Source organism: Marmota monax, unplaced genomic scaffold (genome assembly GCF_021218885.2).
Source record: "Marmota monax isolate L192 unplaced genomic scaffold, Marmota_monax_Labrador192_F-V1.1 WCK01_AAM20220418_F8-fsc00068, whole genome shotgun sequence".
Lineage (NCBI taxonomy): Eukaryota > Metazoa > Chordata > Mammalia > Rodentia > Sciuridae > Marmota > Marmota monax.
The window spans coordinates 8,108,615-8,135,000 of record NW_026692352.1 but is presented as its reverse complement, the minus strand read 5'-3'; the positions used below and the strand labels follow the sequence as shown (position 1 = coordinate 8,135,000).

General features: G+C 41.2%; 2 protein-coding genes across 4 annotated transcripts in view; both read left to right on the top strand.

Annotated features, from left to right (window-relative positions):
- The first annotated feature begins 357 nt into the window (after positions 1 to 357).
- Positions 358 to 9,357, top strand: Kctd14 (potassium channel tetramerization domain containing 14). Its single transcript, XM_046442164.2, has 2 exons — positions 358 to 486; positions 7,329 to 9,357. The coding sequence occupies exons 1-2, from the start codon at positions 397 to 399 to the stop codon at positions 7,998 to 8,000; spliced, it is 762 nt and encodes a 253-aa protein (XP_046298120.1). The 5' UTR covers positions 358 to 396; the 3' UTR covers positions 8,001 to 9,357.
- A 4,086-nt stretch (positions 9,358 to 13,443) lies between these two features.
- Positions 13,444 to 26,386, top strand: part of Ints4 (integrator complex subunit 4) — a 102,757-nt gene continuing 89,814 nt past the window's right edge. Inside the window, exons 1-3 of one of the 3 annotated variants that reach the window (XM_046442059.2) lie at positions 13,444 to 13,692; positions 18,099 to 18,293; positions 20,930 to 21,047. In XM_046442059.2, the coding sequence (XP_046298015.1) occupies positions 13,639 to 13,692; positions 18,099 to 18,293; positions 20,930 to 21,047 (367 nt within the window). In that variant the 5' untranslated portion in view covers positions 13,444 to 13,638. Of the gene's footprint in view, positions 13,693 to 18,098; positions 18,294 to 20,929; positions 21,048 to 21,446; positions 21,472 to 26,386 lie in introns of those variants that run through there. The other 2 variants (XM_046442060.2, XM_046442061.2) reach the window with 2 other exon arrangements.

The following is a 26,386-nucleotide window of genomic DNA, read 5'->3' as shown; positions in this document are numbered from 1 at the left end:
TGAGGAAGGGGAGTTATGCTCTCCCCTGCTTATAGGTTATGATTTAACAATGAAAATATCAGTCCTATATCTTTTCAAAATTGGTCATGCTTTGCAATCCTAGCAGCTGCTCGGAGGTGGAAAAGTAGTCCACACCTCCCATCCTACATCCTAGAGCCTCACTTTTCTCATCTGTAAAATGGGAATTGATGATCTTTCACCAGTTATCATTGTAGGGAGTTGTCAGTCAGTCCCTGGTTGTCAGAATCAATTCCCTTGGCCATCTCCACTTCGCTGCGAAACTCCAGGCCCGGGAAGGGGCGGTGCCTAGCCTAGGGTCTCATCGCGGCCTCGCCCAGCCCAGGCCCGCCCAGCCGCAGGTAGCTGGGTGCATTTCCGCCCGCCAGAGTTATTTGCATGCTGCTGGGGTTCCTAGTGCTAACTGTCTACCGAGCCCTTATGAGTTTGACCTCGACGCCCCAGAATATGCGGCCCAGCCCGCCCACCGTGAGTGCGTGGCTTCGCTGGGCGGACGGGTGGGCTGGGGCTGCTATATTCCCTCTCCTTTCCGCTCTGGCTCTCTCCCGCCACCTGGGTTTTCCTTCGCTTTTTTTTTTTTCCCCGTCTGTCTCCCGTTTCTAGTGGCGTTGTCTCCCTCTGCCTTGGGCTGGGCTCTCTCCTTTGTCCTCGGTGGCTGTCCCTCCTGCTTTGCTGGTTCTGCTTTCGCGCCTTGGTCCCTATTTAGCTCTGTGCAGACTCTCCTCTTTGCGCTTTTTCTTTTCCTTCCTTCCTTTTCGTTTCCTCCGCTGGAGATTGAACCCAGGGCCTTGCACATGCTGGGCAAGCACTCTACCCCTGAGCTCCAGCTCTAGCTCTTTATATTTTATTCTGAGACAAGGTCTCGCTTCAGTTGCTGAGGCTGTCCTGGAACTTGCCATCCTGCAGCCTCGGCCTCTGTAGGCGCTGGGATTACCGGCGTGCACTACCGCACCGCTTCGCCGCCCTCCCTCTCCACTTGATTTTTGTGTCCTTTGTTTTGGTTCCACTCTGTGTGTGGCGTGTCCCCCGGGACCCCCATCCCCATTCCCCTGGCTCTGGTGTAGTGCTCTGTTCTTATTCTCTCTCCCTTTCCCCTGCCCCAGATGGGGGAGTCTATTCAACCAGCCCAAGGGAATCCCATGGGATTCCCCTGCCATTTCCAGCCTGCCTTTGTCTGCCCTCTGCCTGGATCTTGAGTCCCCCTGTAACGAAAAGCTTGGTCCTTGTCCCCAATGCCAATTTAATAATGAGGACACGTTTGAGAAAAAGGGAAAAGAAGGTTTAGTGCTTTGCTAGCAAAGGAGAAACTCAGGGGACTCCTGTCCCCAAAGCTGTGACTCTCTGGATCAGGGTGTGTGTGTGTGTGGGGGGGGGTGAGGGTGGGAAGGTATGGGGGGTGAGAGTGTTTAAAGAAACACTTCAAGTGTTACATTCCAGGTGTGCTCTGATAGGGGTCCCAGGGTACCCTAATATTCACTTCCCAGATCCTCAGCAGGTATCTCTTCCAGTAGTGGGAGTGTTCAAGGGTAATTAACTAGGGGATATCTCCTAGTTAGGATATCACTGTCTCCCTAATCTTGTTAGGGAGGGGGAGAGGGGAGAAGAGAGAAAAAAAACATTAAAAAACAAAAAAGCCTTTGAGCAATTAGGGCTTTATTCAGAAGGCAAGGGATCACTGTTATACCCCTGCTTGCTTATTTGTCCCCAGGAATTGGGAGAGGGAGTTTGGAAAGAGTATTGGAAAAAAAAAAAAAAAAAGCCCCTGTAGGATTCAAAGTCCAGAGTGCTAACCATTACACTATGGGACCTGCTAAAAAGTCCCAGTAGGGCTGGGGTTGTGGCTCAGTGGTAGAGTCCTTGCCCAGCACATGTGAGGCACTGGGTTCAATCCTCAGCACCACATAAAAAAATAAATAATAAAAGGTATTGTGTTCATCTACAACTAAGTGTATATATATATATATATATATATATATATATGTGTGTGTGTGTGTTTATTTTATTTTTTTTAAAAAAGCCCCTGTGCACTACAAAAGCAAAAAATTCTAATTTTCTCCTGGCTTAAGTGCCGTCCTGAATATTGCAGGAAAAGAAAGGGGATTAGCAGTGGGGAAGAGTACGGGTCTTTCCCATAGAGTGATGACAGTGTTGTTGGTGTTAGCTGTTGATAGAGTCACTAGCTCATTATCTGTGTGCTCTAGATGTTGTGTACTCAGGGTGCTCAGTGCTCGTTGCCTAGGTACTCAATAAATAACAAATTCCTGGGCAAAGGCGGGCAATTTATGGAGCCAGCACTGAGAATGATTCCAGGTAGGGCAAGATTTGGCCTTTATCAGAATATCAGGTGCTCCTGTGAATCAATCCAACAGACATTTATCGAATATCCCTGGTGTGCTGAGCCTTGTAGCATGTGACATACTGATGAATTAGGAGTCTCTTCCTTAGGGACACAGGGTAATGGGGGATCCAGATGAATAAACAGGGTATTACAAGAAGGAAACGGCTGTAACAATGGAAGTACTCAGTCCTGTGGGATCCTGAGACAACCCTATTAGAAGGATTCCTGGGGGAACAACTTGAAAGATGAGAACTCAGTGAGGGGAGGGGAAGAGGCAAGTGATTGAAGTCCTGAAGGAGAACAAGCAGGTGGTTTTATTCTTGGATTACTAAAGGCCAAGCAGTTGACATGTTGCAAAGAGACTTTTTAAAAATGTCATTAAAAAAATATATTTGTTTAGTTGTGTGTAGACACAATATCTTTTTTTTCTTATAGTTGTAGATGGACATAATACCCTTATTTTATTTGTTTTTTATTTTTATGTGGTGCCAGGGATTGAACCCAGCACCTCACCAGTGCCTCACACATGCTAGGCAAGTGCTGTACCACTGAGCCACAACCCCAGCCCCGCCCCCATTCCCGCCCCAGGAGACTTTTAAGCATGGTTAAGGAATCCAAGAGTTTATCTGCAGAGAATGAAAAGTCACTCAAGTGTTTTTTTTTTTTTTTTGGAACGAGAGTGGGTACTGGGAATTGAACCTAGGGTCACTTTACCACTGAGCTATAGCCACAATCCTTTATGTTTTTTATTTTGAGATGTTTTCTTGTTAAGTTGCTTAGGGTCTTGCTAAATTGCAAGAGGCTGGCTTTGAACTTGCAATCCTGCTGCTTCAGCCTCTAGAGCTGCTGGGATTACAAATCACTCAAATGTTTAAAGCAGGGAGTGTCTGGGTGAGGTGGCTCATGTTTGTAATTCCAGTGACTCCCAGAGGCTTGGAAGGCTGAAGCAGGAAGATCACAGGTTCCAAAGCCAGCCTTGGCAATTTAGCAGACCCTGTCTCAAAACAAACAAAAAATTTAAAGGGCTGGGGATGTGGCTCAGTGGTTAAGTACCTCCAGGTTCAATCCCTGGTGGGGGGGGGTGGGGAGCAGAGAGTGACAACATCGGTTTTGCACTTCAGAAAAGGGACTCTGATTTCAGAATGGAGAATGGATCTGGGGGAGTCCAGGGGTTCATGGAACTTACCAGGCAAATAGAATTACTAGGATCTGGTGATTGATTAGGTGTGTGGGAAAATTGAGGGGTGGGAGCAGAATGCAAGATTACCTAGGGCTCAGATAACTGAGTAGAGAAGTGGGAAAGTTCAGGGTTGTGGATTGGTGAGAGATCTTGAAGGGCTTGGGGGACATTTTGGGAAGATATCCCTTCTTTCATTCATCTGAGACTGATCTAACGAAATGTATGAATGTTTGAAGGAATAGGTAAGATGTGTAGAGACCCTATAGCTTGAACTGGATGTGGGCTGGGTCTAATTCATCCCTATATCCTCATGGCCAGCACCAGCTCTACTTTGTCACTTCCTAATTATGAGTCTCATCTCTGACTTTTCCTTGCCTGTGATATGAGGACCTTTAAGAGACCTGTGAATCAGGCATGATGGAGCAGACCAATAATCTAAGCAACTCAGGATGCTGAGGCAGGAGGATTGCAAGCAACTCAGGGAGATCCTCAGCAACTAAGTGAGACTCTATCCCAAAATAAACGACTAGGGAATGTAGCTCCAGTGGTAAAGCATTCCTGGGTTCAGTCCCCAGCACAACACATATACACTCAAAGAAAGAAAAGACCCGCAAGCTTTCAGTGATAACAGGAATAATGAGAACACATTGGTTCATTCACGGGGTAAAGTCTGCGAATTCACATTTAACTGCCTGCTTCTCAGAGGTGACCTCAGGGTTAACAAACAGCCCTGCCAAGGCCCTTGAAGTTTATGGGAGAAAGGAGTAGTCATAGATCCTAGGCTTATTTCTCTCAGCTGTATTGACAGCTGCTGACAAGATGCATTCTCTCCTCTGCCTTTTCCCATCTAGTAGCACAACTGTTCCCTGGTAGGAGCTGTTGCCATGGCAACTCAGTGCTTTCCAGCAGTTTGATTGTGTTTGGCCCTCTTAATTTCAGTATACAACTTTAATCTTAGAGGTAGAGTCTACAGGCCAGTTGAGAATGAGGTAGCACCTAAATCAGACTGAAGGACAATCCTGAGCCCTTTCTCCATCCCTGACCCTGCAATGAGTTGTAAAGTCTCCAGGTCTGGAATCCAGCCTTCCCTTTAACATTACGCAGATGGCAGCAGCAGCCATCACATCCCTTAGGAAATCAAAACCTTCAACACAAAAAGTTGACACCTCCTACCTTTGAGTCTTCCTCTCAGCACCTACATGTGTAAGCCATCTGTTTCTCTCTCTCCCCTGCGAGCTCTTTGAGGGCAGGGGCTGTGTCTTAATCATTTGCCTAGCACAAGGCTTGCAAACAATAGGTCTTCCACATATTTTGTCAAATCAATGAATCAGTAGGAGATGAAGAATGGAGGTGAGTTTGGAGTACAGCAGACCCGAGTTCAAATCATCTCTTAGTAGTTGGTTGATCTTAAACAGCTTACTTTACCTCCTTCAGCTTTAGTTTCTTCATCTGTAAAATAGGGATTTAATACATTCTAATAGCAGTGTGGTTATGATTGAATTAGACAAAGCATTTAAAACACTGTACAAACTGGGTGTGGTTGTGCACTCCTGTAATCCCAGTAACTCAGGAGGCTGAGGCAGGAATATCACAAGTTTGAGGCTAGCCTCAGCAACTTAATGAGACCCTGTCTCAAAATAAAGAATAAAAAGGGTTGGGGACATGGTTTAGTAGTTAAGTGCCCAAAACCCCTAAACAACAACAGCAACACAAAAACAAAAACAATAAAATTGCAGTTTCTAGAATGTGAAGGCTGGGACCATGTCCTGCTTATTCATCACTGGTTCCCAGGTACCTGGCACAAAGTACAAAGTAGTCACATACATATTTTATTGAATGAGTGAATTTTAAATAACAAAAGTTGTTTAGGAAGCTAGTTTGTAAAAGTAACAACTGGTGTATCACTTCATGTGTACTAACAATTATATAGTTTTCTGTTTGTTTGCAGTGCTAGGGCTAAAACCCTGGGCCTTAAGCCATCACATCCTTTAGAAATCCCTTAGAAACACCCAAAGTTTCCTCAAATGCAACACAACTCCCAGTCTGGTTCCATGTCCCTCTTCCTACTAGCTGAGGGCATCTCCAAGCAGACTCACATGCATCCTTCGTGCTCAGCCCAGGGTCTGGTACAGAGAGGTTTTTAAAAATTCCACTGGACATCTTAACTTAATTTACCCTTGCACATTTATAATTTATAAAGCAGTTTTACATCCACTGTATCTAGTGCTGACCAGTCCTATTTAAGCCCCACAGGCTCATATTTTGAAAAACATCCATCAAAACAAATTCTTCTTTTTTCTTTTTTCCCCAGTATTAGGGAGGGAACCCAGGGCTTTGCACACATTAGGCAAGTGCTATACCATCAACTTAGATCTCCAGCCCACAGATTCTATTTTTAAAATTAATCAAAGATCTGTCAACTGCTAATCAGAACTTCTGATGATAAAATATTTTTTGTCCTTTCAGTGTATGGTGGCATTTGTAATTCCAGTGGGTTAGGAGGCAGGAGTACCATAAGTTCAAGGCCAGCCTGGGCAACTTAGCAAGAACTTGTCTTAAAATAAAAAATAAAAAGGGTTGGGATGTAGCTCAGTGGTCTCCTGGGTTAAGTCTCTAGAACTACACATATACACACAAAAATAATTTTTGTCTTCAATTCCTAGCACAGGATGTGAGTACATAGTAAGTATCCATGAAGTACTTCTGAATGAATACTAGTTCTTTAAAATTTTCTGAAATGTGAGGGTGCATGGGGGCAGGAAAGATGGTGGAATGAGATGGGGGATCATCACCCACTCCCACCTTTTCCTTCCTTCCTTCCTTCCTTTCTTTCCTTCCTTCCTTCCTTCCTTCCTTCTTTCTTTCTTTCTTTTTTTCCCCCCAACACTAGGGATTGAACCCAGCTGCATGATACCACTGAGATACACCACTAGTCCTTTTTATTTTTTATATTGAGGTGCTCAGGTTGGCCTCAAATTTGTGATCCTCCTACCTAGCCTCTTGAGTAGCTGGGATGACAAGTGTGCATCACCATGTCCATCCCTTTACTTTCTTTAATTTAAATTGCTTTATAGATCTGAGCATCCCAGGTTGGGAACTCCTGACCTGAATGTTCTCAGGACTAAGAATGTAGCTCAGTGGTAGAGTGCTTGCCTAGCATTCATGGCAGGCACTGGGTTCTATTACAGTACCATAAAAAATGGCATATTCTTGTCTTATAGATAAGGAAACAGACCCAGGGAGGAGAAAAGGCTTGCCAAAGGCCACATACTTTGGAAATATTATCACTGGGACTTCCACAGCAGTTTTCACTGATCTAAAGAAGTTAAAATGCTTGAAACTGGATGTGGGGGCATGTGCCTGTAATTTCAATGACTCTGAAGATAAGGCAGGAGGATCCAAGTCTGACACCAGCCTCAGCAATTTAGCAAGGCCCTGAGCAACTTAATGAGATGCTTCCTTAAATAAAAAATAAAAAGAGCTGGGGATGTAGCTCAGGGTAAAATGCCCCTGGGTTTAATCCCCAGTACTTAAAAAAAAAAAAAAAAAAAAAAATATATATATATATATATATATAAAAATAAAAGGCTTGAATAGGCATTCTTGTATCTGAAGTCTTTTTTTTCTCCTTAAAATATCCACCCTCTGGAGCTACACAGTATAAATATAATTCCTTTCAGTATGGTGGAACTTCCAATACCTAACGACAAAGGTTGTTCTGTATTAGGTTATTGAAATCATGAGCTTTCTGGAGATGGTGCTGTTGGTTCACCCTGCCGCTTTTGCCCCCAGGTATCCACCGTTGTAGAGTTGAATATCGGAGGCCAGATCTACACCACCACCATGGGGACTCTGAGAAAACTCCCAGGCTCAAAGCTGACAGAGATGTTTTGTAGCTCAACCAAGGCCTGCACTGACGCAGAGGGCCGCTTCTTCATCGATCGCCCTGGCACCTATTTTGGGGCCATTCTGGACTACCTACGCAGTGGGCAGGTGCCTACACAGCACATCCCTGAGGTATACCGTGAGGCTCAATTCTATGAAATCCAGCCTTTGGTCAAGCTCTTGGAGGACACGCCCCAGATTTTTGGTGAGCAGGTGGCGCGGAAGCAGTTCTTGCTGCGAGTGCCTGGCTACAGTGAGAATCTAGAGCTCCTGCTGCGTCTGGCAAGGGCAGAGGCCGTGGCAGTACGCCAGTCAAGTGTGGTCGTGTGTGTGATGCGCACTGAGGAGGAAGCCACAAGGTGTGCCCAGCCCCTGCATTCTCTGGAGGCCAGAAAGATGCCAGTTGTCAAGTTTGGGCCCTGGAAGGTAGGCCCAGAAATCAAGGACCTTCTGTACTGTGTGGAGATGGACATTAAGGCCCAGGGCTACCAGGTGTCCTGTGGGAGCTACTACCTGGATCATGCACACCGGGCCAAGGTCACTGATTGCTTCCATATATTCACCTTCACCTGGTGGTGATCCCCAGAGTCTGGGACTGTGTTATGGGCTCTGGTGGGGCTCACGAAATTAAAAAGTTGTCATCAAAAGCCATCTTCCTTTTATTTAACATATAAACATCAAACAATTTCCAAGTTTAGCTTAGGGCCTTGCCCCCAAATATTTATACATACCTTTTCTCAACTTTCCACTCCTTGCACCTCACCCTTGTACACTTGCCTAGAAGATTCCAGCTGTTCCCTCTTCAAAGCTTCATGTACTTGCCAGCCCCTTAATGTACAATAACAAGACTAAGATAAACAGGAATGTTTCAACAGTGCTTTGCGGGAGATGCAGGATGACAAAAGGAAAATACAGGACATCATGAATCTAGATAGTTTGACCTAAAGATGTAATCTTCCCATCCTCAAGTGATGCCCTAGTTCATCCATACCTGGAACATGCCTTCCTGAGGAAAATCTCGTTAGTACCTGTAGTAGATGCTTCCCAGATTGCCTTCACCAGTAGCTGTATGTGTTTGTGGAAGCCCCATAGCTGTCCTCTTCTCTAGAACAGTATTTTTCAAAGTATGATATCTGCATTCTTTGGGAACTTGTTAGAAATATACATTCTCAGGCTCCACTTCAGACATACTGAGTTAGAATCTCTGAGCATCAGCCTAGCATCCTAGTTTACCAGGCCCTCTGGATGATTCTGTTTGTATATGTGGTACTAGGGATTGAGTCCAGGACCTTGGGTGTGCTAGGCAAGTGATCTACTACTGAGCTACATCCCCAGCTCCCTCTGAGTGGTTCCAATCACTCTTAATTTTGAGACATTCTGGTAAAAAAGCTGGGTGCTGTGGTGCACACCTATGATCCCAGCTATTCAGGAGGCTGAGGCAGGAGGATTGTAAGTTTGAGGCCCACCTAATACCTTAGTAAAACTGTCTCAAAATAAACAAATAAAAGGCTGGAGATGTAGCTTGGTAGAACAACCCTGGGTTCAATTCCCAGTACCTCAAGAAAAAGAAAACAACTTCCACCTCTCAGACAAAAGTATAAAAGACTGGCCCCTGACTTACATAAGGAAAAAAATTTCCCCAGTACTGGGGATTGAACCTGGGGGAACCCTACCCTACTGAGTTGTATCATTCCTTTTTGAGATAGGGTCTTTCTAAGTTGCCAAGGCTGACCTTGAATTTGTGATCCTCTTGCCTCAGCCTTCTAAATTGTTTCCGTGCTGAGCTTCAATTTTCTTCAAGTTTCTGTTGCAGAGTTTCTTGTGAGATCAGGCTGGGGTCAGTCTTACTTGGAAGCACATTCTTGTTTAGCTTGTCTACATTGCTCCTACTCCCTTTCTAAGAGCACTAATTCTTCAATAAACCACTTGTAAAAGAGTTTATGTTCTGCTTCTGCTTCTCAACCTAAGACAGTACTAAATTTTAAGGAAGGTAATCTGGACATTTATCTTTCAAGTTCAGTTCTGAGACACATGGCCCCCACCCTTGACTTGTAATTTGGCAAACTCTTCAGGACTGAAAGGTTTCCTGAGGCACAGGACTCCATAACCCAAAATCAGAAGGTCCCAAGCAAATTGAGATGAATTCTTCACCCTACTGCCTCCCCAGCTCACCTTCAATTTGTTTCTTTTTCCTTTGGAATGGTTGTTCTGTTGGGACAGATCCAGGAGTCCACTCAAGAGAGACTATATGTGCCCAGAGATGTCTGGCTTTGCCCCCTTATGGGACCAAAAATGTCTATATCCAGCTCTTACACAAAAATATATTTTTTTTTAAAGAGAGAGAGAATTTTTTTAATATTTAATTTTTAGTTTTTGGCGGACACAACATCTTTGTTTGTATGTGGTGCTGAGGATCGAACCCGGGCCGCACGCATGCCAGGCGTGTGTGCTACCGCTTGAGCCACATACCCAGCCCCCAAAATATTTTATTTCTTCCTTTCATGATACCTTTACCTGCTGTAGTGCCTCTGTCATATATTTCAAACAAAATCCAAAAGCTTCTGTCAGGTTTGGAGCCTGACTTCTTGGGAACACTTAAAATTTTCTGTACCTTGCAATTCTTCAAAAGGCTGAGCAATTCTCTCTAATATTTACAACCTACAAAGGTGATTTAGCCCATTCCTTTGGAAACTCCAGGTTTGGGGTTGTTGGATTGCTTGTGTAACCAAGTTTTCTTTCTTTCTTTTTTTTTTTTTTTTTTTTTGTACCATGGGTTGAACTCAGAGGCACTGAGCTACATCCACAGCCCTATTTTGTATTTTATTTAGAGGCACGTTTTCACCGAGTTGTTGGCACCTTGCTAAATTGCTGAGGCTGGCTTTGAACTTGAACTTGCTATCCTCCTTCCTCAGCCTCCCAAACCGCTGGGATTACAGGTCTGTGCCACCACACCTGACTCAAGTTTTCTTTTTGTCTTGTGGTACTGGGGGTTGGACACAGGGCATCCCAAATGCTATGCAAGAGCTCTACCACTGATTTACATGTCATCCCTCCATTCCATTCTCCTCTGTTCCATTCCACTCCACGACAAAACTAAGTTTCCCAGATTGGCTTGCAATCTTCCTTCCTTGGCCTCCTGAGTAGCTGGGATTATGGGTGTGTCCATGTCAAGTACCCACTTTTTTATTTTTTTATGGTTATTGTCCATGTATTTGAAGCAGGATCTCTCTATGTTGCCCAGACTGGCCTAAAACTCCTAGGCTCAAGGGATTCTCTGCTTCAGCTTCCCAAGTGGCTTGGACTGTAGGTATGTACCATTGTACCAAGTATTTTTTAATGTATTATTCTTGAGAAAAAAGTCCAGTCTCCATGGTAGGGGAACCCCTTTTTTTTGGCTCATCCTATTGCTTGACTCTCTCAGTCTCAAATGATAATACAAGTCTCTTCCAACTCTGGTAAGACCTCATAAGTTGTTTTTCTTGAGAAGTTTACCAATCCCTTAATGATTGCTCAGAATTAGAGCAGCAGTTCTCAATTTGGGTTGTCCTTCAGGATCACCTGGAGAGAGTTCAAATTCTCCAATGTCCAGGCCATACTCAGGGAACCCTAGAAATAAATCAGAATTTCTAGAGGCAGAGCCCAGGTAAGAATGTGTTTCAAAGTTCCTTCAGATAATTCCATTGTACAGTTCAGATTGAAAACTACTATTATAGAGTTTCATTAATTTAAGACGAAGGACAATTTACTGATCTACCCCACACTGAGGGATCAATCGTCTAATTTAAAGTCATGGCCTTGTCCTAATCACCAATTTGATCGAGGAGTAGAAATTACTGTATGGCGCAGATCAGTGTATAGACCTAACTAAAAATAAAAAATAAAAAGTGTCAGGGGTGGTGGCACATGCCTGTAATCCCAGTGGCTGGGGAGGAGAGGCAGGAGGATGGTGAGTTCAAAGCCAGCCTCAGCAATTTAGTGAGGTACTAAGCAACTCAGTGAGACCCTGTCTCTAAACAAAATACAAAATAGGGCTGGAGATGGTGGCTCAGTGGTATAGTGCCTCTAAATTCAATCCCCAGTACTCCCTCTCCCCCACCAAAAAAAAGTGTTGGGGATCTGGCTCAGTGGTAGCACCCCCTGGATTCAATCCTCCGTACAACAACGAAAATTAGAAGATGAAAACTTAAAATTGAATTTGAAACATAGTTGCCATTACAATCCAAAGAAAAAACAATATTTATAAGACACCCTAGTTCATAGGACTGCATCACATCACATTTTCAGGTTTACACTGTTATTCTAGGATACTCCTTTGCTACTTTTAAAACATTTTCTACTTATTTCCTCCATCCTTCTCTACCTTTTCCTGCTGTGCCTTTTTTTTTTTTTTTTCCCCCTTTGCAAGGTGATCCTTAAGGACTAAAAACCCAGGCCCATTCCTAGTTTGCCAGAGACCTAGCTAGTTCAAGAGTGGACGATTGGTGACTAGTAATGTCAGATCTGAGAAATAGATATGGGGCGTGTATTTATATTTGTAAATGATGCTGGAGACTGAGCCCTGGACCTCACACATGCTAGGCAGTGCTCTACCACCAAGCTACACCCCAGTACCTTTTTCATTTTATTTTTGAGACATACTTTTTTTTTTTTTTTTTTTAGTTTTTGGCGGATACAATCTTTGTTTGTATGTGGTGCTGAGGATCGAACCTGGGCCGCCCACATGCCAGGCGAGCGCACTACCGCTTGAGCCACATCCCCAGCCCTTTTGAGACATATTCTAAATTGCCTAGATTGGCTTTGACTTTGCAATCCTCCTGCCTCCTCCAGTAGTTGGGATTACAGATCACGTGTACCACCAAAACTGGCTGTAAAATAATCTCTTCTGACACACCCTGAAGAAATTTAGGTCTGAACCAGTCTTTTATCCAACACACTTAGGTTATCTTGAAACAATAAATTTTGTTGTTTTTCAAATTAGGTTGGAGGACTCTGAGGGTAGACATCTTTCATGCATTTGGAGTCTTCTGTACCTTCCAGCCTCCCATTTTTATTCAAGTGAACCATATTAACTTTTTTTTTTTTTTAAATACCAGGAATTAAACTCAAGCGTGCTTAACCACTGAGCCACATCCCCATTCCCTTTTTATTTTTTGAGACAGAGTCTTCCTAAGTTGCTTAGGGCCTCACTAAATTGCTGAGGCTGGCTTTGAACTTGTGATCCTCCTGTCACAGCCTCCTGAGCCGCTGGGATTACAGGCATGGGCCACTGTGCCCAGCTCAATTTAGGCATTTTAAACACACTTATGGTTGAAGCCACTTGTTCAAATGCCAGTGCCTGACTCTGAAACTTTGTTGCTTGATCCTGTACCCCAGCTCTCAGACGAGATATTGATTCCTTAAAAGATGGGTAACTTGGATATCTGGAGTTGAAACAGATTGACATTAAGGACAACTTCCTTAACTTTTTCTGCATCCTCCATTTTCTCACACTGAGAGTAAAGGCTGAAGGTTTGTCCATTCCCCTGGCCTGGGGGATTCCAAGGAAACTGAGAACAGTAACTGCCCCTTGACAAGTCCTGTCTAGCACAAACTGACTTTTGTTTCTATAAATTTTAACAGCTTCTGTAGGATGGGGTATAATCAATATAGCTGCTTATCCCTAGTTTGATCAAACTGCATATAATTAAAATTATTTGCTTATTTCTTATGAGGTCGGGCGGTCAAATTCAGCCATTCTGGGAACCAGTGAAGTTTCCTGGGCTAGATTGGCAGTAAAAGAGGGAGGGAGCAGGAAAAGGCACCTCAGGGTAGGGTAGGCGTGGAGCACAGTTTGAACTAAAACGACCCTCAAGGTTCAAACATCTCAGCATCTTTCCTTAATTCTGAGATTATGGCACTGAAGCAGCTCCAGGTTTTCTCTCTAGCTGAGGCTCGTCCCGCCTCTTCCTTTTAACCTCCTTCTTTTCCTTTCTCCCTCCGGAAGCTCCGCCTCCTCCATGCAGAGCTCTCCTTTTCGTTCCTCCACCGGTAGAGTCAAAGCAGCTAGCTAAATCTGCGAGCAGAGCCGGGCGGCAGCGGAGCGGCAAGAAGAGTCCTCTTTCCTGAAACCCCGCGGCCTTGTGGGATCGCGGCGGGTTCCTTCCGGGAGAAGGGTTTCCGCTTATTCTATCCCGCCTACGTCGTTGTGTACGGAGGCCGAAAGGGCTCGGGGGCAGCCATGGCGGCGCACCTTAAAAAGCGGGTTTATGAGGAGTTCACTAAAGTGGTTCAGGTAAGCTCCGGCAGAGAGGGTCCCGGGACCGGTCCTGGGTGGTAAAGTTTATCTGGACCCTAGGGGCCCCCCAAGCAGGCTCCACGTCCTGTATTAGGTGCCGACACTCTGACATACGTACTCTGAGACTGCAAGTTAGTGGGCGTGTTAGATTATAGCCGCTATGAATATGTGTGGTCTGACGTTTAAAAATTATTAGAAGAAACAAATAGCGCTTTACAATTTACAGAGTTTTTTTTCTTTATCCTTTATCTCATTTTGTTCTTTCGCAAAACCATGTTAGATCTACTTACGGTTGCATCCTTGTTTTACGGACACTGACATTGAGGCTTCCGGCGATATACTAGATCTCTGTCAGGTAGTGGCAGAGCTTCTCCCATCTCGGTCCCCCAAACTCCCAGAGACAAGTTGGGCCATATGCAGATTATTCAAGAATTAGGAGAGGGGTCAAGTGGAATGCCTCGAGGTCCAGTCAAAACACTCGAAGGCAAGGTTCCTTGGGGTAGAGCTCTTCAGTGGTGGAACAGCGCACCTAAAAAGGAGGGAAATATTTTCCTCTCTCGGAATTGTAGGAATTATTTAAAGACAGGTGGGCCAAGCCCCTGTCAGGTGCTTGATGTGTTTCTAAAGAGGCTGATTCCAAATCATCTGGTGTTCTGCTTCCCAGGCTTTATTTGCCGTTATTAAACTCAGGAGTGCTCTACTACTGAACCACATCCACAGCCCTTTATTTTTACTTTTTTTTTTTTAAGTTGTAGATGGACATAATGCCTTTATTTTATCTATTTATTGTACTTACTTATTTTATGTGGTGTTGAGCATCGAACTCAGTGCCTCAGGCATGTGAGGCAAGCGCCCTACTATTGTTGCTCAAACAGTCTCACACAGCGCCCTACAAAAAACTCTCTCTCTCTCTCTTTTTTTTTTTTTTTTTTTTTGGTACCGGGGATTGAACCTAGGGGCATTTAATCACTGAACCACATCCCCAGCCCCCCTGCCCCCCTCTTTTTTAAGAGACAGGGTCTCACTGAGTTGCTTAGGGCCTCACTAAGTTGCTGAGGCTGGTTTTGAACTCGCGATCTGTCCCACCTTCCGGAGCCGCTGAAATTACCTGCGTGGAGCGTCCCGCAGTAAACTCTTGTTGAATAAACGAATGATTGACATGTTTTACAGGCGCGGGTGGCATGCGCCTTAATCCCAGAAACTCTGGAAGCTGGGGTAGGAGGATCTCAAGTTCCAGACCAGCTTTGGCAACTTAGTGAGACCCTGTTTTCAAAAAAGATTAGGGATGGGCTGGGATTGTGTCTCAGCGGTAGAGCGCACGCTTCTCACATGTTAGACCCTGGGTTCCATCCTCAGCACCACATAAAAATAAATAACGAAATAAAGACATTGTGTCCATGTATAACTTAAAAAAAAAAAAAAGATTAGGGATGTACCACTCCTGATTCAGTCTTCAGCAAAACACACACAAACAATAAAAAATTTCAAACAAACAAGAGTTTATGAATGAGTAATTACTTTGTACCAGGCATGATGAAAAGTGTTGGGCCACAAAGTCTAATACATAACTGTGTTCTTGCCTTTTAGGAGAGCCAGAACAGTGTATCTAGGATTATAATACAGATAATTGTATTGACAAATCAAGTCTTCAAGTCTTCTATACTCATTAGGAACTCCTCTTTTTTCTAAAACCAAATTCCCAAGCCCTTTGTGATCTCACAGTTTTTATTTACAGCTTAATTGTCATTTCCTGTATTTTTTGGGCACATCTTTGTAGTATGGGCACATAGTCTTATAGAGAAGTTAGTTTGCTTAGTTGGGTTTTTCTTGTAATACTTTGGGATTTACCTTGATACTTCCCCTCCTACTGGAGATTGAACCCAGGATCACTCTACTGCTGAGCTATATTCCCAGTCCTTTTTAAAAATTTAAAATTTTAGCCGGGCACGTTGGTTCACACGTGTAATCCCAGCAGCTCTGGAGGCTAAGGCAGGAGGACTGCAAATTCAAAGCCAGCCTCAGCAAAAGTGAGGTGCTAAGCAACTCAGTGAGACCTGTCTCTGAAAAAAAGTACAAAATAGGGCTGGGGATGTGGCTCAGTGGTCCCTGGTACCAAAAAAAAAAATTAAATTTTTAGACAGGGTCTCAACTAAATTGCCCATGCTGGCTTTAAACTTGTGATAGTCCTGTCTTAGCTTCCTAAGTAGCTGAGATTACAGACATGTGTCCCCATGTCTGGCTTCAGTTTTAGTTTTATTTCCTCTTTTTTCCCCTAAAAACAGAAAAATAGTTTATTAAATTTGATGTAGCCATCATTTAATTTCAATTGTCATCTGTACTTCAGCTAGTCTTCCTACCCTACCTTTTTTTTCAAACACATCCAAATCATTATTTCATTTGTAACTAATTTAATATGTATCTCTGAAAGTTAAGGATTTATGAAAATAACCCAATACCATTTTTATATCTAAAGAAATTGACTTTTTGGGGTGGAGAACTGGATATTGAACCCAGGGGACTTAACCACTGAGCCACATCCCCAGCCCTTTTTGTATTTTATTTAGAGATAGGGTCTCCATAAGTTGTTTAGGGCCTAGCTAAGCTGCAAAAGCTGGCTTTGAACTCATGATCCTTCTACCTCAGCCTCCCGTGCTGCACCACCATGCCCTAGCAAAATTGACATCTTAATTATCATTAATTATCAGTATATACATTTCCCTGATTGTCTTATAGTTTTTCCAAGTTTGAATCAGGTTGCAAAAGCCTACATATTGCAGTTGGTTGATGTGGTTTTTAATTTTATTAATCTGTGGCTTTAATGTCCACTTCTAGTTTTTTCTCATAATTTTATTTTTGTTGTGGTTGAAGAAACTATTTCTTTGCCCTCTAAGTTTCCTACATTTTGCTGATTTCATATTTGTGGTGTTGTTTAACATGTTCCTCGGTTCCCTGTTTCTTTTAAATTTAATCTTGGAAGTTAGCTTGAATTCAGGTCTGTTTTGGAGATTTTTTTTTTACTATTTATTTTTTAGTTGTAGGTGGACGCAATATCTTTATTTTATTTTTATGTGGTGCTGAGAATCGAACCCAGTGCCTCATGCATGCTAGGTAAGCATGCTACCACTTGAGTCACATCCCCAGCCCCTGTTTTGGAGATTTTTGTTTTCTTCTTCTTCTCCTTCTCCTTCTCCTCACGACGGTTTCATCTTTGTTTGTTTCTCTTTGTGTGGGATATCGTCAGCCATTAATGATTATTGCTTAGTAGATTCAAGCATTCATTTAGGGTTGCCAAAGTGATTATACAGTATTATATCAATCTTTCTTTATTAGAGTAATCTTGTTAAAAAAAACTGGTTGGGGGCTGCAGTTGTGGGTCAGTGGTAGAGTGCTCGCCTAGCATGCACAAGACACTAGGTTCGATCCTTAGCAAAAATAAAGATATTGTGTCCATCTAAAACTAAAAAAATAAATATTAAAAAAAATGGAACCAACAAATTAGTTACCCTAGGCATAAATGTTGTAGGAAAGTTAGCATGAAAACCTTATTTTCCATTTATTTACCAGTTCTGAAGATGCTAAGTTGGTTCCCTAGGATGTTCCAAAAATCACAGTGATTTTCTTAATATCAATATGAACTCATGAATTAAAATGTACTTGATGTGTTTGAATCCTACAGCTATTCTCTTTGTCAGTGGTCAAATTGTCCTATTCAGTTCTAGTTTTCTAAGAAGGGAAGCTGAGCTTGCTGAGCATTAGCAAATTCTCAATATTTTTTTAGAATTGATATTCTCTTCTTCTTCCTTCCTTCCTTCCCCTTCTCCTTCCTCCTTCCTCCTTCCTCCTTCTCCTTCTCCTTCTTCTTCTTCCTCCTCCTCTTTTTTCTTCCTCCTCTTCCTTAATCTCATTGTGGTCCCCAGGATGGTCTCAAATCCTGGGCTCAAACTGTCCTATGTCAGCCTTCCAAGTGCTGGGACTATAGATGTGTGTACCACCACAGCTGGCTCTTGATACATCTTATTTAATAAGGAATGGATTAGGAAGAAGAAGAATAGAGTATATCATTTATGTTGCCTAACTCTAAAGCTACCATAGTCCATAGAGATAGGTTAGAACAGAATGTTAGTACACCCATTTTCTAGAGAAAGAAACTGAGACATAGAGAAATTCAGTAACTTGCCCAAAGTTGTAGAGGTCATTGAAAGCAAAATTATGACTCAGCCATGTCACCAATTCAGTGCTCTTTTTCCAGTTTACATACTGTTTTTTGTAAGGCTAGGTCTATTAACTAAATATAGTATTTACTATAAGGGAAAATTATTTCCATCAAATTAGGCAAAGTTTAATTTGCAGACTTTGTGTTTTCAATTAGGTTTTAATATCTTATGTTCTCTACTCTCTTCTAGCAACAACAGGAGGAAATTGCTACTAAGAAACTTCGACTGACAAAACCAAGTAAATCTGCAGCACTTCATATAGATTTGTGTAAAGCTACTTCCCCAGCAGATGCTTTGCAGTACCTACTCCAGTTTGCCAGAAAGCCTGTGGAGGCAGAAAGTGTAGAGGGAGTGGTCAGAATTCTTCTGGAACATTATTACAAGGTAAGAAGATTTTGAGGACCCGATGGGATTATGTGTAAGAATGGTATTATGTCTGTAGACTGTGTTACTATTGTAAATAAATAAGAAGGTGTTCATGTGGCCAGCTTTTATTATCTTCCATTTGTAGGCACTATGGATACAAAGATAATAAAAGATGCAAATCCTATCCTTGGAAGCTTACAGTATACCCCATGGAGACAAGTACTGTTTGCTTAGTATATACAAAGAGCAGTGGGAACACAAAGGAAGAGTTAATATCAATTATGACCCCTCTGTAACCAGATTCATTTCTGGAATGAAATGTTCTCTTCTTCTGCTATTCCTGTCCTAATTTAAGGCCCTCATATCTAACTGCAATGTATATCTCTCTCTTAGCAAAGTAGCCATTATTCTTTATTTCTCTTTTTGTGTTGTGCTGGAATTAGAACCGAAGACCTTGCACATGCTAAACCACATGCTCTATCACTGAGCTATATCCCATCTTTCCCCTAACCACTCTTAAAATTTGGCGGGGTGGGGTGGGGTGGGGTGGTACTGGGGATTAAAGCAGAGGTGCTTTACCACTGAGGTACATCCCTAGCCCTATTTTAGTTTTTATTCTGAGACAGAGTCTTGCTAAGTTGCTGAGGCTGGTGTTGAACTTGAGATCCTCTTGCCTCAGCCACCTGAGTCTCTGGGATTACAGTTGTGCACCACCACACCCATATTTCCATATAGTTGGCAACACTTGTTTTTGTTGTTTTGATGGTAGCATCCTAATGGTTGTGAGGTGGTATCTCTTTGTTGTTTTGGTTTGTATTTCCCTAATGATTAGTAATGTTGAACATCTTTTCATCTACTTTTTAGCTATTTATATATCTTCTTTAGAGAAATGCCTAGTTCTTTGCCCGTTTTTGTAAAAGCTTGTTTGTTTTTTCTTTTGAGTTTTAGGAGTTTAATATATTTTATTTATTAATCTCATCAAGAATCTAACCAGAAAAAAGAATTAACCCAACATTAGCTGAAGGAAATAATACTAGGGTACTACTATCTGACTGCCTAATGTGTGCTCATTTTTATGCTTGTCATTTCCCCTCAGTAGCCCTCTGAGATTATTAGCCTCATTTCACAGGTAAGGTTCTGAGAGGTTAATTACCTCTTTACGACACATATATAGAGATGTTGAATAATGAACTGAGTGTCACACCTAAGTCTGGCCGATTGCAAAGCCCTTTCTGTTTTTGTTGTATCTTATACTTTAAGATTAAGTTCCCACAAAAATTATGTTTCTAAGTTTGTGTATAATAGGATAGCATGCCAGGATTTTAGTTCTGCTGACTACATGTCTATTGTCCCTTCTTTCACTTGAGGTCTTTTTGTTGTACCTGGTTTCTCCTGAGAAACAATAGGTGGGAGGTTAAGAGTTGGTCTTATTTGCAAGACCTTCATCCTTTGAGCATACATTTAAATAATTTTTGTCTTTAGTATAGAAATATTACCTAATCTCAGCACTGACATTACACATATATTTTTTGAACAGTTTTTTATTGGTGGTTATTATGCTATTTATGCACTTAATTATAATTTTGAACAAAGGGACATGTTCCTTTTAGTCTTGGGAAGAGATTTCTCACCACAGGAATCTTGGTGCTTGTTAGAGATCATGTCTCATTATCAAAATTAAAATGGCCAGTCTGCTTATATCTCAGTCTACCTTATAGCTGGGGCTTAGGGAGGTGACCTATACTCAGCCAATTATACTTGCCTGCCCCAGTCTTCTAATTAGGATCTTATGATCTGAATGAAAAAGTAGGTAGAAGCTGGGTGTGGTGGCATACACCTGTAATTCCAGTGATTCAGGAGACTGAGGCAGGAGGATTGTAAATTCAAAGCCAACCTCAGCAACTTGATGATATTCTGTCTCAAAAAGGCAGGGAAGTGGGTGAGGTGGTGCATGCCTATAATCTCAGCAGCTCAGGAGGCTGTAGGAAGATTGCAAGTTCAAAGCCAGTCTCAGCAAAAGCGAAGCACCAGATAGACCCTGTCTCTAAATAAAAAACAAAATTGGCCTGGGGATGTGGCTCAGTGGTTGAGTGTCCCTGAGTTCAATCCCCAGTACTCCCCTGAAAAAAAGGGGGGTGGTAAAGGTGCTGAGGGATGTAGTTCAGTGGTAAAGTGCCCCTGATTTAAGTACCCCAGTGCCGGGAAGAAAAAAAAATAGAAAAAAGAAAAGAAAAAATAGATATATTAAAAGATTCTCCAGAGACTTCCAGAGCCTGTTACTTGCAACAATATTGGGTGCTTAGGCCTGACATTGTTGGTGGTATAAGTGGCTGTGACTTAAGTCTGACATGACTACACGGTGGAGTTAAGGTACCAACTGCACATTTTTGGTAAGAAGGTAATGATATCAGGAAGGCATTAAATAGAAGTTTCCATTCATTTTGCAGTATTTGGGTGTCAAAAATGGAAGAGGGGAAAAACTGATTGAAAAAAACTCTCTCCTGAAGTGTATCAGGTTAATTTTTCAGAAATGAAGCCTTAGAATACTTGGATCTCTGAATCTCTTTTGGCATATTATGTTCCCATATTCTGTTCCTGTTTGTTGGTTAGCTAAGAGTAAAGCATCAAGATGACAGTTGTTTCTTTTATTCAAGGAAAATGATCCATCTGTGAGACTGAAAATTGCATCATTGTTGGGTTTATTATCAAAGACTTCAGGATTTTCGCCAGATTGCATTATAGATGATGCCATTAACATACTACAGAATGAAAGTAAGTTAAAATTTAAAAACTGTATAAGGAGCTGGGGGTATAGCTTAATGGTAGAGTATTGGCCTAGCAAGGGCCTGGGTTTGATCCCCAGCAACATACACACACACACACACACACACTAAATAAAACAAAAACTATATAGCCAGAGCAGAAATGTTTAGTTTTTTTTTTTTCCCCTGTTGGTACTAGGATTGAACTAAGGGGTGCTTTACCACTGAGTTATACCCCCAACCCTTTTCATTTCATTTTATTTTTTACATTTTTATGGGGTACTGGGGATTAAATTAAGGGGCACTCAACCACTGAGTCACATTCTCAGTCCTATTTTGTATTTTATTTAGAGACAGCATCTCACTGAATTGCTGAAACTGGCTTTCAACTCACGATCCTCCCATTTCAGCTTCTGGAGCTGCTGGATTTACAGGTGTGCACCACTGTGCCTGGCTTCTTTTCATTTTATTTTTATCTATCTATTTATCTATATATCTATATCTACATATCTATCTATCTATCTATCTATATATATATATATATTTTTTTTTTTTTAGAGAGAGAGAGAGAGAATTTTTTAATATTTATTTTTTAGTTTTCGGCGGACATAACATCTTTATTTGTATGTGGTGCTGAGGATCGAATCTGGGCCACACGCATGCCAGGCAAGCGCGCTACCGCTTGAGTCACATCTCCAGCCCATTTTTATCTATTCTTTGAGACAGGGTGTTGTTAAGTTATACTGGGCCTCACTTAGTTGCTGAGGCTGGCCTGGAGCTTGTGATCCTTTTGCCTCAGCCTCCTGAGTCACTAGGATTGCAGGCATGCACCACTACACCTGGCCCTTTTGAATAAAATTTTATTTTTTTGGTACTGAGGATTGAATCCAGAGGCACTTAACCACTGATCCACATCCCCAGCTTTCTTTTTATATTTTATTTAGAGATAGAGTCTTCTAGTTGCTTAGAGCCTTGCTAAGTTGTTGAGCCTGGCTTTGAACTTATGATCCTGTTGCCTCCGCCTCCCAGGCTCTGCTGGGATTACAGGTGTGCACCACTGCGCCCAGTTTGTATAAAATTTAAGAATAAATGTTTATGTTGGTTGTTATTCAAAAGGAATATGAGGATGATTTAATAAAACCATGTACATATATTTACCTGAGAATTAAATATAGTCTTATCTCCCTTTTTCTCTCTCTTTTTTTTTTTTTAACCATAATAGGAATTAAACCCAGAGTCCTTCACAACTAGGCACATTTCCAGCTCTTTTTACTTTTATTTTGAGACAGGTTCTTGCTAAGTTGCTGAGACTGGCCTTGTGCTTGTGATCCTCATTCCTTAGTCTCCTAAAGTTCTGGGATTACAGGCATAGTTTTATTGCTTTTTATTTTTATTTTTTTGGTACCAGGGAGTAAACCCAAGGGCGCTTAACAACTTGTCACACCCCCATCCCTTTTTGTATTTTATTTAGAGACAGGGTCTCACTGAGTTGTTTAGCACCTTGCTAAATTGCTGAGGCTGGCTTTGAGCTTGCAATTCTCCTGCCTCAGCCTGGGATTACAGGCGGGCACCACACCATGCCTGGCCAAAGAATAGTTGTATTTCTTTTCTTTTTTTTTTTAATATATATATTTTTTGGTTGTAGATAGACACAATATCTTTATTTTTTTATTTTTTATGTAGTTCTGAGGATCGAACCCAGGACCTCATGCATGTGAGGCAAGCACTCTACCACTGAGCTACAATCCCAGCCTCAGTTTTATTTCTTTTAGGGTATAAATATTTGAATCTTAAAGAGATTCTGAAAATATAAGAGATTAATTTAGACTATCTAGATTCATTTATTATACAACTGTTTAATGATAATAAAGATCTTAACACTTAATGCACAACTGTTTAATGGTAATAAAGATAAGTCATTGGTCAAAGCTGAGAATTTTATAAGAAAAAATTTCAAACTAAAATTTTACTTGTATTGAATTTTGATTTCATTTTTCATTTGCAAAAACAATGAATCTTCCCTGCCCCTTCAGGAGAGATCTATTTTATTGAAATGCCAACAATTGGCATATAAGAAATAAAAGATATTCCTCCTCTTTCTATCAAACAACTTATTTCATTTTACATATTACTTTTCACTTATATACAATTTATGTGACTGTACTTAGTAAATGTACAATTTTGTGTTATATGGAGTTTTTTCCATGTTTCTATATACCATCATAATATTTGTGGTGTTGATAACATATTAAACACCACGTGTATAATTTTTTTGGTTGTTATTAGCTAGTTGCAAAAAAAAAAAATAGAGTCAATTTCTGGTGTTTCTTAGGATAAATTTTTTTCTTTTTTTTATATTTATCTTTAGCTGGTGGTAGACACAATTTTTTAGGTGGTGGACACAGTTCCATTATTTCATTTTTATGTGGTGCTGAGGATCAAACCCAGTGCCTCACACATGCTAGGTGAGCACTCTACCACTGAGCTACAACCCCAGCCCTCTTAGGATAAATTTCTAAGAAGGAAATTATTGAACAAGAGAGTTCAAACATACTAATATTAATGACCCTTGCTATATTTTACCATATTGCTTTTCAAATGAATTAATTCAGTTTATGCTTCAACTTACAACTGAATGGTCTTGTTTCATCGGGCACATTTTTTTAAAGCATGGAAACAATTACATTGACTCAAAAGAGAAGTATCTTTTTTCTTTTTCCCATAAATATTTCCTCTAATACCTGCATGGGAGATGACAGTTCAAGGGTTAGTAGGTGCTTGCTGTGGGTGGGATTGAGGATCAAGTCAGGTATAGGGGAAAACATTCTAGGTAGAAAAGTTAGCCAAGCAACTTCATGGTACAGGTCATGGAAAAACTCCGTATTTTAAGAGTGAGTATTCCATAGAGTTTTTGAACTATGATGATCTTATAGAAATCATCTTGTCTAATTCCTGTGGATGACAGAAACTACGTCCATAGAGGTGGAAATGAGTTGGTTTATTTAGCTGAGTAGTAGTAGAACTGAGAACTTGATACAGTGATTTTTCATATACACCAGGCTTTAACTAAAATGCTTTACCTCCAAAATAGAAGCATAAGAGAGAGACAGTTTTTTGTTTGTTTGTTTATTTTTTATTTTATTTTATTTATTTATTTTTTTGTGGTTGTGGCACTGGGGAATGAATTCAGGGTAGTCTGCCATTGAGGTACATCCCCAATCCCTTTTTAAATCTTATTTTGAGACACTCTCACTAACCAAGATTGGCTTTGAATTTGTAATCCTCTGCACACTGTGCTCAGCACAGAGAGAGAAAGAAAATATTTCGAAGAAAACCTCATTCTAATCTTTAAAAGAAAGGGACTCAGATTATGTGATATTCATGGCAAATGGCTATTTTGTTTTTTGCTAAGCTTTCTAATTCTGTTTCATAATTGTCTCTAAGAGACTTGATGTAGGTCTTTTCTGGGTTTCAAGTTCCTGGCACACTGAGATGCATAGAAGATAGAGCCCAGGGACCATAGAGATGATCTAGTTAAAGCTTTTTATTTTGTAGATGAGGAAAGTGAAAAACAGTGAGATAAAGTGACTGCTAAAATCATAGATTTAGGATTGAGTTTCCTGATTATTCAGTCTAGTATGTACTTTTAATTCCAAGAATGTAATGCACATTGTTTTGTTTGCTTTTGTTTTTGGAGTGGTGCTGGGATTGAACCAGGGTTTTGTGCATGCTAGGCAAGCACTCTACCACTTAGCTATACCCCCAGCCCATGATGCACATTGTGGACCAAAGGTTTTCCATTTCATTTTTGTACATATATGAGGCCTTTGACTTCTTGGCAAACACTAGAGTAGGTACTTTGAAAGTATTGTATATATCTACCTCTCTGTTGCCTATTAAAACACACACAAAGTATGTTTTAGAGTAAGTATAATTAGTATTGTGGGAGCAGAGCAGAGGGTGAGATCAATGCTAACTGATATGATTCTAGAAAGGCTGAGAGACGAGGTGGGTTTAAAAGTCAGATGGGAAAGTTATGACAAGGAAAGACAACGTTATGATACTACTAGGCAGAGAGTTGGGAAAATACAAGAGATATTTAAATAACTAAATAAGTTTTTGTTTTGTTTTTTGGTACTGGGGATTAAACTCAGGGGTTATTTACTTTTTATTTATTTATTTTTACTTTTTAGTTGCTGATAGACCTTTATTTTATTTATTTGTATGTGGTGCTGAGAATCAAACCCAGTGCCTCACACATGCTAGGCAAGCACTCTTACACTGAGCTGCAACCCCAGCCTGGTTTTTTACTTTTTTATTTTGAAACAGGGTCTTGCTAAATTGCTTAGGGCCTTACAAAGTTGCTGAGCCTGGCTTCAAATATTGGATCCTCTTGCCTCAGCCTCCCAAGTTGCTGGGATTACAGGCATGTGTCACGGGGTCTGGCTAAGAACTGAACAGTTTTATATAAGATCACCAGAGAATGAATGGTAAACTGTTTTGAAGCCAAAGGGTGGTCTTTTTTTTTTTTTTTTTTTTTTTTTTTTTTTATATTTTTTTATTTTTTTTTTAGTTTTTTCAGCAGACACAACATCTTTGTTTGTATGTGGTGCTGAGGATCGAACCCGGGCCGCACGCATGCCAGACGAGCGCGCTACCGCTTGAGCCACATCCCCAGCCCCAAAGGGTGGTCTTGAGTGCTGAGGAATTTGAATGTTATTTTGTAGGCAGTGGAACCATGTAAAGTTTTTTGAGCACCAGCATAAAATTATCAAGTCTAATTTTAGAAAGAATTTGGCAATTCTGAGCAATTAGGTTTGGTGATATTGAGGTATCATTTATTGTCCATGTGGAGATGGACAAGTTATGCAGATCAGAAATTCAGGAGAGAGACTAAAGATTTAAATTAGATTTCTGATTTGTCAGAGGTAAGTCAGAGGCTTCAAAAGCTTTAACTAGCTTTTATCCCCCACCCCGCTTTTTTTCCATGCTAGGAATTGAACTCAGGCCTTGTGCATGCTAGGCAAGCACTCTACTACTGAGTTAGACCTTCAGTTCCCTTTGCTAACATTTCATGGAAGTTAATTCTGAAGAAATAAATTAAAAGGTGGTGTTAGAGATGTCTTCATTTCCTATCTTTTTCTTTGTGCCTTCTTTTATATTGAGGGCTTTTTTTTTTTGTTTTTAGTATTTTTTGTTTGGTTGGTTGGTACTGGGGATTGAACCCAGGAGATTGTACCACTGAGCTGTGTCCCCATACCTCCCCTTTTTTATTTTGAGACAGAGTCTTGCTATAGAGGTTGGTCTTGAACTTGTGATTCTTGTGCCTCAGCCTCCTAGTTGCTGGGA

Excerpts from the sequence above, each read along its gene's own strand:
- Kctd14 (XM_046442164.2), top strand. The coding sequence starts at position 397 with ATGCTGCTGGGGTTCCTAGTGCTAACTGTCTACCGAGCCCTTATGAGT. Across the intron at positions 487-7,328 it reads TGCGGCCCAGCCCGCCCACC|GTATCCACCGTTGTAGAGTT; the intron begins GTGAGTGCGTGG and ends TTTTGCCCCCAG.